This window comes from Ceratotherium simum, chromosome 7 (assembly GCF_057802395.1).
Source record: "Ceratotherium simum simum isolate JZ-2026a chromosome 7, ASM5780239v1, whole genome shotgun sequence".
NCBI classification, from domain to species: Eukaryota; Metazoa; Chordata; class Mammalia; order Perissodactyla; family Rhinocerotidae; genus Ceratotherium; species Ceratotherium simum.
The window spans coordinates 17,584,998-17,600,781 of NC_141906.1; the positions used below are offsets into that span (position 1 = coordinate 17,584,998).

General features: G+C 45.5%; 1 protein-coding gene across 10 annotated transcripts in view; it reads right to left on the bottom strand.

Moving 5' to 3' along the window:
- Positions 1–1,538: 1,538 nt before the first annotated feature.
- MICAL2 (microtubule associated monooxygenase, calponin and LIM domain containing 2) overlaps positions 1,539–15,784 on the bottom strand; it is a 223,622-nt gene continuing 209,376 nt past the window's right edge. For 8 of the 10 annotated variants that reach the window (XM_087433205.1, XM_087433201.1, XM_087433204.1 and 5 more), the window contains 3 exons: positions 12,809–12,908; positions 8,651–8,724; positions 1,559–5,439 (listed from right to left, as the gene is read on the bottom strand). In XM_087433205.1, the coding sequence (XP_087289331.1) occupies positions 5,255–5,439; positions 8,651–8,724; positions 12,809–12,908 (359 nt within the window). In that variant the 3' untranslated portion in view covers positions 1,559–5,254. Of the gene's footprint in view, positions 5,440–8,650; positions 8,725–12,808; positions 12,909–15,784 lie in introns of all 10 variants that reach the window. The other 2 variants (XM_087433207.1, XM_087433203.1) reach the window with 2 other exon arrangements.

Below are 15,784 nucleotides of genomic sequence, written 5' to 3' on the forward strand. Positions count from 1 at the left end.
CCTTGGGACTGGGCATTGCTTATGTCAGATATGCTTCTCAATTTGGGGCGAAAATGTCCCCTGGGGGTCTATGGCAGTGTGTCAGGGGTACTTGATCACCCACGATAAACACGAGGCATCTTCCTAGAGTATCATGTTTATTGAACAATTTTGGTGAGCGGCGGTGGAGGTTAGGTAACTTAGCTGTTCTAAACGATTGTTTTCATGTTAGAGTATATATAGATGCCGTATAGAAGGAGACACAAACACCACCAAGTGGCAGCTTTGGTTCTATTCCCAGATGCCCCCTGAGCAGGGCTGGGCACTGGTGTGTGGGGAGGGTGGCAGTGGGAGCTGATCTAGGAGAGGAAGGGAAGGAACAGACCAGCATGGTGCAAGTCTGGGTGGGGACACAGGGTGAGGCTAGAGAGCCTGGTGGCTGAGGGCTGGGCTCTAGAGACCGCATCTGGGTCCAGCCTGGTCCACTACTGCATCCTTGGAGTACCAGGTAAGCTCTTGAGCCTCTGTGTCCCAGTCTCATCATCTCAAAATGGGGTAAGGTTGACCTTAAGGATTTTGCTTTCAGGATTAAATGGAATAACGCACTTACAGGGCTTATGACAGCACTTGGCAGGTGAGGCAAACTGAATTCACAGTATCCATTACCATTATCAGGGTCAGAGGGCTCCTCAGGGGAGCCGTGACAGCATCGGTTTTGCTTTTTTTATTTCTAGACATGAGCTGGGAGAAGGGGTGAGCATGAAATTACCAAGCCCTGAAGGGATGGTGAGGTGCAGCTAACAGATCTGCTGAAGGCTCAGCATCTGTGGCTCTCTGAGTGGGAGGGCAGAGGAGCCCCAGCATGGGCGCAAAGAAACCTGCAAAGTGCCATCAAGGGTGGCTGGCCTTCCTTGGGGCTTTTCCCTCGGCGTGTCAGTGCTTGCAAAACAGGAGATCTCATCTGCAGTTATGTCTACTTTTTGTTGATATTCAGTGGAAAAAAATGAATCATTTCAAACATTCCATCAGCAGACAAAATCTTTCAAACAATGGGGGAACTTAGTGTGAAATGATGGGGACCGAACACTTGATTAACCAGATGTGGCATTTCTGGTGTATTATGTGCTCACATTTCATAAATTTGCCTGTGCTGGGATTAAGAATAGAGGAAAAATAGACAAAAAAATCCCCTTGGTCCTGAAAGAGTATAAATTGAAGAAAGAGGCCATTTCTGTGCAGAAGAGAGCATTCCTGGTGAGTGAATGAAATACGAGACCAGGCTGCACCAGGTAAGAAGGTAAGAGAAACAGGGAGGAGGAACTAGAATAGGCCCTATCTCTCCCCCTCCCCAGCTCTGAGAATAGCTTCCTTTGTTGAGAGAATACACCCGAGGTGAGCCTTCTTCACTCCTCCTCTCATTCGAATCCAATCTGCTGGTCAGGTAAGTCCCTCCAGGTGCCCCAGTGGGAATAAAGCATCTGACGTTAATTCACAGACGCCCACACGAAATTAAAGCTTTGCCCAGGTTCTTTCACTGAAAAGAAAGAAATGAAACGGACACTGCCCTCAGAGGTGCCAGACCAAACCCACCTGAAAATGTTTTGAAGCTTTAGACACAAAACCATTTATTTTTGGTTCATTTCAGTATTTATAGCAGTGCACATGTAACACATTTCAATCCACATGAATAGTTCCCAGTTGTTGGAGCAAATTAATCTTTTACAAGCTACTCAGCAGTGAGGTTAGAAGATAAACAGTCGTGAAATAGTACACGCTCCCCTGTACGTGAACCTTCTTATTACAATAAACTCCCACATCTGAGCTCACCGCATCCAATGACTGCCACTCTCCGTTCATGTGGCAGCCCCAGCTGCCCCCTGCCACCTCGGCCCTGCTGAGGTAGTTCTCGGATCAGCCACCTGGGTGGGACATGCTGCCATTTTCAGTTTGGAAGGAAAAACCTGTAAATCTGCTTCCTGGGAAGACAGGCATTGCTGAATTGTCATTTGCCTCTAGAATGCAGAAAACATCAATTTCATTGCAGCTCATCAGAGCTGGAAACACCTGCCACTTCCTTTCTCGGTTGCAATTAACATGATGCATCTCAGCATTGATTGAGTCCAAGCAGCCTGACGCTGCCAAAGTCAAGGTTTAAATGAAACAGTACAACCTCATATTATTTTTCACAGTTTTATAAACATGAACTTATTTATGTTTTATTGCCAAAGAAGCACTACAATAGTTGGGGAAGTAAGTCTTTATGCATGAAATAAACGTGGGTAGAATAGGGTGATGCTTATAATAAAAATAGTTCTTTGTATCTATTTGGGAGGGATGCTTGTTTATCTTTGTACTTATTTCGGGGTGGAGTGGAGGAATAATATTCTTTCTGTACCCCAGCACCTAGCACAGGGTTGCAGAACCCCATGGGTATTCTGAGACTGTTTATTAAACAAATAGATAAATGAATGGTTTGGGACAGCAAGCTTAAGAACTGTCCTCTTGTCCAACTTATGTAAAATTCTGAACTTATAACTATCACGAGCCCTTGGGTTTAACTTAGAAGTTGTGTGAAACTGACTATGAAACATGACCTGAGGCTGGGGCTTCATGTCTCCTTCAGGGTTCTAAATTGTTCTGCCTTGATCACAAGTGTTCTTTTATGGGACAGCGAAGGCTCTGTTTTCATCATCATCCTACTCATATTGCATACAAAGAAACTGTCTTTAAAATGTACAGTATTGTACATTTTGAGGGTCTTGGAACATTCTCTATTGTGAATAAGGAATGAAATCATTTAAAATAGTTCAACGGCCATAATATTTGTGTCCTTTTGGAAACGATCATTGAAACGATTTTTATGTACTAGTAAAACTGAAAGCTGGTGTAAGTAGAAGGCTGGTAAGTATGAGGTGTATGTTTTAACTTGGCCAGATAAGACTCAGCCTGGAACCAGAGAACGTAGTCTTTGGAAAAGACAGTGAGCAAGGTCTTCTCTCATCTATTAACAGACTACTAGGGCCTAGAACTACCTTCTTTCTTGGCCCTCTTGGGAGAATCTTTCTTTTAGATGGAAATGGAACAAATTAAAATAAGTGGCAATTAATTCTTTTGCATAATAGCAACCCAGACACTACACATTTGAGCATCATCTGTCAAATGTATGCAAGCCCCAAATAATGCACCTGTATATAACTGACCGAAAAGACTGGGCTTGAATATTTCTACATATTCTAGACTGAAAACTGAGGTTATATATCTCTTCCTTAAAATGAGTTAACATTCTTGAAATCTGTAGTCTTATCTCAAAATGCCTGACTGCTGAAAATATTATTTTGACAATCTCCATAAATCTTTAATACTATACAACTCACTGTCCCAAACATCTGGGTTATTTGTAGGATAAATAGCTTATATACCAATATCTTAGTGCTAATAGGTCTTCTCCAAATTATAACACAGGAAAACCAGAATTCTGAGGAAACCATATTAGCAATTTCTACCAAATATACAAATAAATAAAAATAGATAAATAGCCATATGTGGCACAGTTTTCATAGATAGAAAGATGCTTGTACATGTTTCCTAATAATAGAATTCAGGCACTACAACACCTGATTCTTAATAAAAAAAAAAAAAAAAGAAAAGAAAAAAAGAAAGAAAAGAAAAAAGACCTCCAACCTTCAGAACTTGGTATCCCATGGAAAGGCTGCATTTTAATACCACCCAAAACGTTGGCTGACTCGGGAAATCCAGTCACACTTCTAACTTCTGGCTTGTCAGCTGGCCCGATTGGTGCCCACAGACAGCATCTCAGACAGAAGCGGTTCATGGGTCAACTTCTTCTGAGGAAAGTGAGGTCTCCCCCCAAAGCCAACTGTGGCAAAGCACCTTCTGTCCAACAACATATTTAATTAAACACTTGCAGAAACGAGAGAGGCCAAACACCCAACAAAGAGGTCTACAGTCTGCTCTCGTCAATGACAGACTGAATCTCCAAAGAATCCCACTGAGGGAAAACAGTCAAATACTTTACGACGACCGATCACCATTGAAAATCTTTTCCTTGGTTCCCATATGAACCATCGAAACATCCCAGGAATCCCATGTCAGTGCACCAACTCTGGCTCCCAGCTTTCCTTTCACACTGAAAATGTCATAAAAATTCCATGACCCAATTTGGGATTTGGTAAATGGGGTCACTGCACTCAGCACCGCTTTGGAGTCAGAAGTGGTTTGTCCTTGTCCCGTGGAGTCCCTGAGCAATGCCTGGAGAGAGTCTCAGAGACACGTCTTTGTCTGGACCTGAGGAGACCACCACGGAAGCATCCCTGGTCTTGGGTCACCAGTGTGTTCAATTTTAGCAACAGCACCAATCTCACCAATATTTTATCAACAAATGCAAGAGTTTCCCTTTTTGCCATTACCAACAGTTATAAGAAAGCACTTCAAAATCATTCATTTTCTAAAAATGCTTTTCAGTATGTTCCAGGGGCCATAAGGATAGTGTTCTGAGAACAAAAAGCATTTCTAAGCCAACAGTATTTGGTGAAAATGAACAATCCTGCTGGTATGAAGTTCAAGTTTTATTTCCCTTTTTCTTTCTTCTTTTTTTAAGTAAAATTAAGGCTCAAATGTTCTATTCAACTCTCATTGCTTATGTATATTATATTAAGGCTTATAAATACACCTGGTAAATTAAATTCACCCTGGATTGAATTAACACCTGCTATATGAGTTATTTGTTTTATGTAATCAGTAATCTCAAGGTTTCTCCTCTTTCTCTGGAAACACAATTTAAATATTAACCTGATCTTTAAACTGCTGCTGCTGCTTCCTGACATTTGGACACCGATCATCCATGCAAAAAAGGCAAATAGGGATATAGTTAATGAAAAGGCAGCTTCTTAAAAATCTTAAGATGTGTAACTTAATGAATTGGGAGGATAAATGATAAAAGCAGCAGGAAAGTCTACCTCTGTGTCACTTTCTAGGGAAAACAATGCTGGTCGCCTGCCAAGGTCACCTCCAGGCAGAGAGACCTGCTGAAGTTGACTGCCAATTTCAAGAGTCTTTGTATTTTCTTCGTTATAATCTCTGGAAGGATCTTGGGCAGCTGTAGTACATGAGAGAATTGTAATTAAAAAAAATATTGCAGTATGATATAACTTAAGTTCCAGGTATGACAAATTCTGCAAAAGGAACTAGGCACGTGTGAGGTGTACTGGTCTGATTGGTCCTCGGCTTGCTTCCAGGGAGAGGCCCCCAGGCCTGCTCACGTCCTGCTCAGCTGACAGCCCTGGGAGAATATGAAGCTTTCAAAGTGCTGGTCTTCAGCCTTCTCTTTGATGCGTTGTTCCTCTAAGGAATCCACCAGTTTGTCCCTTTGCTCAATCACTTGCATCATCTCGGTGAATATTTTTTGCTCCTCATTAAGATCATTCTCGTTTTTCTGGCTCTCTAAAGAGAAAAAGAAAAACATTGTGCCTCAGGTAAGATTTGGCTCCAGGAGAGCTCTTGGCATGGGCATTCATGATTGTTCTGGACTTGTTCTGCCCTTTCGTTTCCATGGAGAAAACAAGGAAGTGAATTTAACACCAGGGAACCGCCCTCAGATTGGAAAGGTGGTGCTTTGTGCGGCAGTCAGCTCAGTTTCCATCTCGAGAGTATATACAAAGCAACAGGGAAAACCCCTTTGTGAGAAAAGAAGTGAATACTAGCCAAGCCCCACAAATGCCCCCAACTACCCCTCCCCCACAAAAAGAAACCAACAAAACAACAAAAACCCTGTTTTCCATAAACTTGTCTGAGCTACAGCAAGGAAACCTGTGCGAAAAGTTTCTAAGTAAACCATCTGCCTCAGTGGCTACTATTTCAATGAGGAGAATCCTTTTTTCATTTGCAGTTAATGACAAATTGCAGCCCTTTGGGTAGAGACCGGGCAGAAGCAAAGTGAGGCTATGGCTGGCCAGTGGGAGGATGTTTCCAGATGAGACTACACTTTTCCCTTTTGCCCTTCTGAGTATAGAAGCTTCTTCCTCATTGGCCTGAGGCATCAGATTGCCTGGAAGAAACAAGATTGTTATGAAGGAAAGGGAAAGAGTAAGAAACAGATAATAATGACTTTCTGACACTCAAAATAGGATTTTAAATCCAGAGTTAACTCTCGTCAACCAGATTATTGCCTTGGGAGGGTCTTCTCTAAATTCCTTTAGCCCCTTCCGTTTAACACACCAGGGACTAGGTGGTGAGCCCATCCCGGAGCAGAGACGGTGCCACTGTCTCTCACATCAGGCTTCGTTTTGAGGTCGGGTCAGGAAGAAGGTACATGTGACGAAAGATAAAGAAGCACCATTCCCTTTGCACCTCATGTTGTATGGGAGGGAGAAGAGAGAGGCAGGAGAAGCAGAAGGTGGAGCCCTGTGCTCCAGGCTCTCCATTCTGGGCCTTGGAAGCCCCCAAGGGGGAAGGAAGTGTCATATCATTTGACAGGAACAGTGGGAGCCCAAGGACTCCTGTCCTGCCCCTTGTTGGGAACTCTGGGAAGAAGCCAGCTGGAAGGGCGCCCTGTGTACAAACACGAGGCAGTACTTCGTGGTTGGGCAGAGAAGAAGGGTCTGAGTGTAGGTCCCCAGATCTCCATCTGCTTTGTGTGGCACACATATGTGGAGCCTAGAAGTACCCACTTGCCCCAGAGCTGCCAAAGGTAGCTGGCCAGTGGGCCTGCCTTAGGGATCCCCCATGATAAGGAGTGAAGTGGCCACACAGTAGAGACTGTCTGGTACACTGTATGGCCAAGCAAGTGGAGGACGTGTTGAGGAAAGGCTGAGTGAGCCAGGGAAGGCCACCAGGCTCGAAGCACGCCGAGAGAATGGCCAGGCTATGGATCACACCAGCCACACACCTTAGCTGCAAGTGCCAGCAGAGAGAGCAGCAGCCCAACAATGGGAGACAGCTATGTGGGGTCTCAACGAGTCAGAGCAACCCACACAGATTCCTAATGCTGCAAGGTCACACAGACCTGCCTTTCCCCGTTACCTGGCAGTCATCTTAGGGAGAAAAGCAGAAGGAAGGGGCGGCCATCTGTGAGACTGAATATTTTCATCCCAGAGAGACTGAGCATTTCCTACAGGGACTGTTTAAATGATTGCATCAGACTAAGTTTACCAGAGAGGGATAAATAAAGTTCCTTTTCTTTTTTTTTTTTTTTCCTTGCTAAGTAATAGGATGAAGCTTTTGTGGAAGATGAGCTCAGATACAGACAAAATAAAGAAGCTATGTTTGTTTTTGTTTTGTTTTGTTTTGTTTTTGGTACACATAAGAGAAGTGAGAAAATGTATGACCATCACTTCTTAGTAAGAATTTTTTTAAAAAGAATCAAAGGTGGCTAGTGGAGTCTTTGGTGGTATTTGTTTTACCATTCTGAAACAGTGCAAATTAAAATTTTTATCAGATGTGTAAATCAGATATTAATTATACACTATGGTTTGTTAATTTAGGCATACTCCAGTATTGGTGCCCCTTATTTGATAATCAACACAGAAAAATAAAAAATTCCTTTTTCAATTTCAGCTTGTCGTAAATGGACCCATCTCAGCCCCTTCCCACAACAAAAAAGACTTTTATCTGTCCTATATAGTGCAAAATCCTATAAGGATTTTGTTAGAAATAGAATTCTGTTGCTATAAAGAAAGAATCTGCGAACCAATACTATATGGGAAAGAACAGGATCGCCTGAGTCTGTTGTAATCTGTTCCCAAATTTTGCCCCTATCATTTACCTTGAGCATGCTTTTTAAGTTCTCAGAGACTCAGTTTTCTAATCTGTAAAATGGGGATAAAATACCTAAATAAAAACAATCATCATGATGGTGTCTAATATTTACTAAGTGCTTGCCCTTGTACCAGACAACCCATAGGTGGGTGCAATGTTTGGTCCATGAAGTATAAAGAAATTATTTACCTTGTTCTTTTAGACCTAGGTCTAAATGTGGGAAAGCCATGCATGGATCTGACCCCACAAACACACGGGCACAAAATAGAATGAATATGCCTGGCTGGCTGGAGCCAATGAATGCATAAATCAGTATATCATGTCGATTGAGTTCATTTCAACTCCCGCCTTCATGGTGGAAATAATTGTCTCACGTGTGATGCCCTAGCCAGGCCCAGGCTGGGAGGGATGTTTCCTTCACCATATAGTGCCTGGCAGAGCTAGGCCTGCCTTCCTCTGTGCTCCAAAGCACCTGTGTCATGGCCCTCATCTCGCTGTGCTATGAGGACTGGGCTGGGTGTTGGTCTCCGCAGTGAGACCAAGGGCAGGGCTGCTCTTCTTCATATGCCAGGCCCACACTAGAGTCTCAATGAGTATTTGTTAAATGAATGGATGGATAAGTGAATGAATGCATGAATAAATGACTTTGTTCCTTTTCGCACATGGGATGGAGCAAAATGCTGCTCCCACAGCCCGAGTGAACGAAGCTAAGTGGGGACTGGCTGTGCTGGTGGTGGCGGCAGAAGGAAGGCTGGCGTGGTGCTCTCCTCTGACTCCCAGGCTGGTCGTGCGAGGCAAGGACAATGCTCCACTCTGCGATTTGCAGCATGCTCTGCTCAAGTGTCTTTCTGGGGAAAAACGTCTTCACCAAGAGCCCCAAACATGTTACCACACTCACCCTCCTTGAGCATTTTCTCTCTTAATTTCTGCTCCAGTCTGCTTTGATGATCTTCTAATTCCAGTTCTTGGGCCCTGGGGACGAGAAAGTGTGCAAACTTTGTAAATACTAGGGGGTTGAGTAGACACGTTGACTAATAAGCCCGTGGACAGTAGCTATGGCATTCGTCTTTCCTTATGAAAACCGGCGTCTTAGAACATCTCTAAACTGAAGGTTTTGCTGCTGCTGGGTCCCTGAGGTGCTGAGAAGGATTGCTGAGATACGCTGGACTCAGGAGACGATGGGGAGCAACTGAAGGCTGTGATGGGATCTCAGTAGGCTTTGGGAAGGCCACTCAGGCCACCCATCAGGGATGGAGAGTGAGGAGAGGACTAGAATAGTCCAGGGAGAAACAATGACAATCTGAAACTCTTCTCTTCTAGGGGCAACATGACTTCACCTATCACCTCTAACGACTCCAAATCTCTGATTGTGGAAAACAAGAAAATAAGGAGGAGGAAACAGAAGTGAGACACTTTGTCCAGGTGGAGGCAATGAAACTCAGGCAGCTACAGTATCTGGTTCTAGGAGTGTGGAAAGAAGAGTTGGTGATGTTTTGGAGTAGTCAAGCTGGGGTGCTGGGGACTCAGTGTTTCCACAATAGGAACAGCAAAGTCAAGAAGCGAAGTTGGTCCTTAGTGAAGGTCAGATTGGAACTTCTCGACCTTTCAATGTTCGGGGATATCCCATGGATGTCACAGAGTGAGTGTGTGTAAGCTCCCCATACGCTATGCCATGTGGTGATGTGGAGGTCCCCCAAACCTTTGTGAATGCAGCCCTGGAGTTCTCAGGAGACAGGAGGACCACACACAGATGCGGCAGGGGTCAGAGGCGATAGTCGAAGTCGTGTGATCCCTAAAAGGGAGACTCTAGAGAAAGCAAGGTTTGAAGACAGAAGCTTGGGAATGCATACATCTAGAAGCCAAACAAAAGAAGCGCAGCCAGGGAAGAGGCAAGCAAAGTGTTGGAAGGATAAAACAAGAAATGCAGCATCACAGAAATGAAGAGAGGGAAGCTTTGAGAGAAGAGAGAGGTCAAGGGCGTTCGCTGCTGCAGAATCACTGAAGAGGGCGAGGGCTGAGAAGAGGTCCCTGGATTTCACACAATGGGGCCTTCCTTCCAGCCCCACCTGCGGTCTGCATGTGCATCTGCTACAGTGTTGGGGTCACTTTGCTTTACCCTGCTGTTGCTGTCATCATTTTTACTACTGCTGCTACTACTTGGGCCAAGGTCCCTGCCTTGTTCGATAGTCTGCCTTTTGCTATTGACACTGAACTTCTCTTGGCCCACTGTGGTAGCCAGTGGAGGTGCACCACTCAGACTTCCTTCAAGAGAGAACTTTCCAGGAGGAGTGTAGTGAGCTGGTGCTCCTGCAGAATCCATTCACTGTCATGCTGAGGCCACAATGTCCCTGGGCAGGTCCAAGCCAGTGACCAAGCACAGCAGCGGGGCTAGAGTTGGGCCATTGCTGCCCCACTCTGGACTCCTCTGATGGGCAGTCTTGGCTCTGGCACTCCCATTGGCCTGGCTGAGACTTCCTTGGGGCTGCACTGCAGTCTGAGGCTCTTCCTGCCCAATTCTCCTCCCTTCCCCTCTCCTTTCCCAGGAATCAGGACGGCAGTGGGGTCTGAAGATTTCCCTCTTCCTCCTGCTCCCTTTCCCCTTTATCCTTCACAGGCATTTTCCCCAATAAATCTCTTGTACTTCTAATTCCGTCTTGGCATCCACTTCCCAAGGGACCTGGATGGACACACCAATCTAAGACATTTCTCCTTGTTCATACAGGCGTTTCTCCAAACTAAAACCTGTCCTTTAACAGAGCTCCCATCTGCCTTTGTCTAGCTCACATGCCCGAGTTCTCCTCTTTGGAGGAGAAAGGTCCCTCTGCAGTGGATAAACTGGGGAAGCCACAGTCACTGAGAAGCAGCGGCAGCAGCCAGCCTCCCTGACTCTCACAGGCAGACCCTGTGCACTGACTGCTCCTTCTACAAACCTCCATGAGCTCTTGCCTTGTTTTCTTATTATTATCATGCTCTGTGTTTGCATGTCTGTCTCCCCTGAAACCATGATATCCTAGAAGATGGGGACGGTGGCCTTATTCATCTTACTTTCCACAGCGCCCAGCACAGTTCCTGGCACATAGAATGTGCTTGATACATTTTTGTTGAATGAATTTTATAATTCAGACCTGGCCCAAAGGCAGATGGGATGATTGTGTAAAAAGGGTTTTATAGGTGGACATGGACAGATTACTTAGTTGCTCTTAGTCTCAGTACGTGCAATAATGTGAAAAATAGTGATAAAAAAATAATGACTACAGATGACCCCTTCTTCCCCATTCATGGCATTTCCTTCCATGTCAATGGAGTTCAATGAGTATAGCTGCTGGCCTCCTCCCCCATGCCCGCTCTTACTCACTCTCACCCCAGGGGAGACTAGACTGGGTGAACTTAGCTCACACCCTTTCTCTCCTGGGATCAGCCTGCCTGTAGCAGACGTGTGTTCTCGATTACTCCGAGCCTTGCTGTAGGTCTAGGGCAAGATTTCTCAATCTTGACACTATTGACATTTTAGGCTGGATAATTCTTTGTTGCCAGGGGGAGAGGGGGTGTCCTTTGCATTATAGAATATTTAGTAGCATCCTTGGCCTCTACTCACTAGATACCAGCAGCACCTCCTAGTTGTGACAACCAAAAAGGTCTCCAGATGTTGCTGAATATCCCCTGGGGGGCAACGTCTCCTGTAATTGAGACCCACTGGTCTAGGGTAAAAGCCTTGCCCCTAAGAAGCAAGCAGATGGAGGACCCTTTGTGATTACATAGGTAAGTATGTCTAATTCTGGGGTTTGGTTAGTGTAGTGGGTTGAATAGTGACCCCCAAAAGATAGGTCCACATCCTAACCCCTGGAACCTGTGAATGTGAACTTATTTGACAAAAGGTCTTTGCAGATGCAATTAAGTTAAGGACCTTGAGATGAGAACATTCTGGGTTATCCCAGTGGGCCCTAAACCCGTTGACAAGTGTCCTTATGTGAGTCAGAAGAGAAGACACAGACACATAGAGAAGACAGAGGCAGAGACTGAAGTGATGCCGCCACAACCCAAGGGAGGCCTGGAGCCACCAGAAGCTGGAAGAGGGGAGGAAGGATCCTCCCCCAGAGCCTCCAGAGGGAGCAAGGCCCTCCTAACACCTTGATTTCACACTTCTGTCTTCCAGAAATGTGTGAGGATGAGTTTCTGCTGTTATGAGCCACCCAGTTTGTGGAAATGTGTTACTCCAGCCTTAGGAAACTAACACAGGTAGCAAGCCCCCCTTGGCTCTCATAGTTAGCCCAGCTAGCCCTTACTGGTAATAAGGGCAGTATTTTGATGTTCCATCTATTAACTCGGTTGTCTTATTTCTCATCTAATTCAGAACCCAGGCAGAGAAGAGGAACAGAATTTGTTAGACCCCTTCAAAGTCCCCCAAAATTACCTCGCAGGTTTGGGGTGAAAATGAAGTGAGCCAGTATGAGTGAAAGGACCCAGTACAACTTGTGGTGTTTAGTTGGTTTATATTAATTGTTACTTTCTTTCCCTCCAGAATGGTGACAGGTTAGTGACCTTCAACTTTTTCAGAGTGTGATGAGATCCACCTCTACTTTCTGATATCCCAGCCAGGTTGTCACCCATCATTCAGAGAGGACGGCCAGACAGATCTCGGTTCTTCAATCCCTTAAAGCCACAAAGAGGTGGCCAGGCAGGTCTCACCAGGCCCTTCCCGCGATCCGTACTCAGAAGCCACACGTGCTCCTGTTGCAGGTGTGTGATGGCAGGTGGGTCCCCCCTGGTCTGGGGGACAGGGATGGATTGAAAATATCTTATCCAAATGCCCTCCAGCTCCAGACCTACTACCTGAAATCTATTTTAGCCATAGGACTCCACAGAGAGAACAGACCACTGAAGATTCCCCGCACTAATGCCGGCATGATATGCAAGACATCAAATACCAATTTGCCTCAATCACAATTCTGTATGCACAAGGAGAGAAAATCCTGGGGCTTCAACCGAGGAGGGGGAGCCACCCCCCTCCCGCCCCTGTACTTTTAGGACTCACAGTCATCTGTGTTGCCTTACTTACATGATCAGTAGCTCCGACTCGTATCGCATTAATTTATTCTTCTCCAGAACCAGCTTAAACCATTCCTGCAAAAGCTGTGCTTCATCCTGTGTGTCTGAATCTGTTTAAGAAATCAACACAAATGGCTGAGATTGGTATTTCTCTCTCTATGATCAAACTGCTTTGGAACTACTTTCGCGGGCCATATTTGTAGCGAAAAGGGCTCGGCAGGCGGCAGCCCCCTGACAGCCTGTTGATGCCTCAAGGTCACGAGCATGACAAATAAAACCCACCTGTGCATGCTCTGGGGGCGGTCCTCCTGGACATTGGGGGCATGAATCGTCATGTCCAAGGGTCGTACACTCTTGATCCTGTCCTGCCTTAAATGAAACCTTTCCTGCCTATTTGCATGTCCTCCATAAAGCTTCTGTATGTTTGTGCCTCACATCCTCCACCAAAGAAAACCCTAGTAAGTCTGCTGGTTACTATCTCCCCTCCTTCTTTCCCTCCCCCAAATCAAATGCCTACTGAGTGCCCAGGTGGAGTGCGGTTCCCTTCATGGGGCAGGGAAGCTCACACCACATTTGGTCATAGAGGAGTGGGGATTGGCATTTTTATTTTTTCCACAAAGAAAAGCCAAATGATGAAAACAAATGTTATTAGCTTTGAATCTCATAGGGAGAAAGTTATATCCAAATATTCTTATAATTTAGATGACGACCTTTATGAAACAGAAGAACAACCATGAGAAAATTGACACTGCTTTTAGATACTCAACGTCAGATGCTAAATGTTTAGATACTAAAATGTTAAAATCTGGGCGTCTTTGAGAAACAGCAACGCGGAGGTAGCTTTCTAGTATTTCACCCTGAAGTGAGAACACAGGCTGTATTGCAAAGCTCATGGCCATTCTAGAAGGATTTATACTGGAGGGTCCCCTAGGCAGAGAGGAAAACAGTGCAGACAGAAGACATGTGTGACCTTGGGCAAGTTGCTTAACCTCTTGGAGCCTCTGCTTCTTCATTGGTTAAACTGAACAGTAAGGCACACAGGCAATGTAATAATAATAATGAGCTACTGTTTATTATGCAGCATCTCATTCATCCTCACAACAAACTCACCAGCAGGTTCCCTCACTATCACCACCTGACAGCTGAAGAAACAGAGGTTAAAAGATGAAAGTAACTGCCCAAGCTCACAGTCAGCAGGCAGCAGAGCCAGGGCTTGAAGTCAAGGGAGCCTTATCCGAAGCCCCTGTCTTCACTGATGTGTGCTACTCCCCCCTCCTCCTCTCCCCTCCCTCCCTCCCGTGGGCATGTCAGGTAAATAATGCCCCTAGCACATCATCTTGCACAGAGCAAGCCATCCATAAAAACAGTTCCCTTTTCTCCCTGTCTCTTTGGCCATCTTTTTATTGATAAGGAAACAAGGGCCCAGAGAGATTTATACGCAACACTCCAAATTACAGTTAGTTAATGGGCAGAAGAGTGCCACAATGTAGATCTTGACTTCTGGTGAATTCACTCATTCATGCATCCATTCACACCTCTTTATCCAATAGGTGTCGGGTACTGCCTTAGGTTCTGGGGATACAGTGATAGATAATGCTACATATCACGAGAAATTTGGAGATAGTAAGGCACCGTGCCTGTGGAAAAGGGTATTGCTAGATAATCTTTTGGATCAGATGGACCCAGAAAGCTAGAATAAAATAGAACATTAGAAAACTGTTACCACAACAAAGCAGTAAAAAAGGGCTCTGGGAATACAGAGAAGGGAGGGTTCTTCTGGTCAGGGTGTGAGGTTGGAGAGAGGGTTCTCTCCGTCAGGATGTAAGGTTGGAGGGAGGGTTTCCTGGGCAGGGTGTGAGGTTGGAGGGGGTTCTCCTGGTCAGGGTGTGAGGTTGGAGGGGGTTCTCCTGGGCAGGGTGTGAGGCTGGAGGGAGGGTTTCCTGGTCAGGGTGTGAGGTTGGAGGGGGTTCTCCTGGGCAGGGTGTGAGTTGGAGGGGGTTCTCCTGGTCAGGGTGTGAGGTTGGAGGGAGGGTTCTCCCCGTCAGGATGTGAGGTTGGAGGGGGTTCTCCTGGTCAGGGTGTGAGGTTGGAGATGGGGTTTCCCAGTCAGGGTGTGAGGTTGGAGGAAGGGTTTTCCTGGTCAGGGTGTGAGGCTGAGCTTCCTGAGGGAGGTGGGTTTGAACTGGGACATTGAAGAATGGACAACACTTTGACAGGAAATAATGAAGATGGGAGAGGAAATTTCCAAGAAGAGGGAACAATATGAGCAAAGATGAGGGGATGGACTAGATGGTGGTGGGGACAGAGATCGGGAAGGGCTAAGGATGCAGAGAGGGGTGATGATGAGGCCTGGGAGTGTATGAGGATCTATCATAGAGGCCCCTGGATGTCATGCTAAGGAACTTGTGCTTTATGCTGTAGAACACAAAGGGACACTACAGGTGGTTGAGTGAGACAATGATATGTGGAGTGTCATACAGGAAGGATTAAAGCTGGGAGAGGGAGGAGGGAGGGAAGTAAGTAAGATGTTATCCTTCTTAGGTTTCTTGAATGAATGAATGAATGAACGAATAAACTTATAAACCCATTGAATACCAACATCTTCTAAGCAATGTTTGTGGTGCTGAGGGACGGGGATGAATAAACATTGGTTCCAGCTCTTCAGGAAACTGGGAGCTTGTGTTCCAGTGGGGGAGACAAACTCTGTATAGCCAAATAGCATACAGTGCCCCCTTGCTGTTCAACACAGGAGGGAAGCAACTAATCTTGCGTAGAGGAAGTGGGGGAGGCCACAGAGAGGAGAGAGCAGGTGAACTCAGTCTAAATGGATGAGTATGAGTTTTCCAGGGAGAGAAGGAAGTGAAAAACCAGGCATTGGATGTTGAATGAAAGAATGAAGTATATAGACCAGAGATCACATATAACATAGAAGTTAAGAGCATATATTTTAGACTCAGACTTGGGAGCCAACTTTCACTCTTCTACA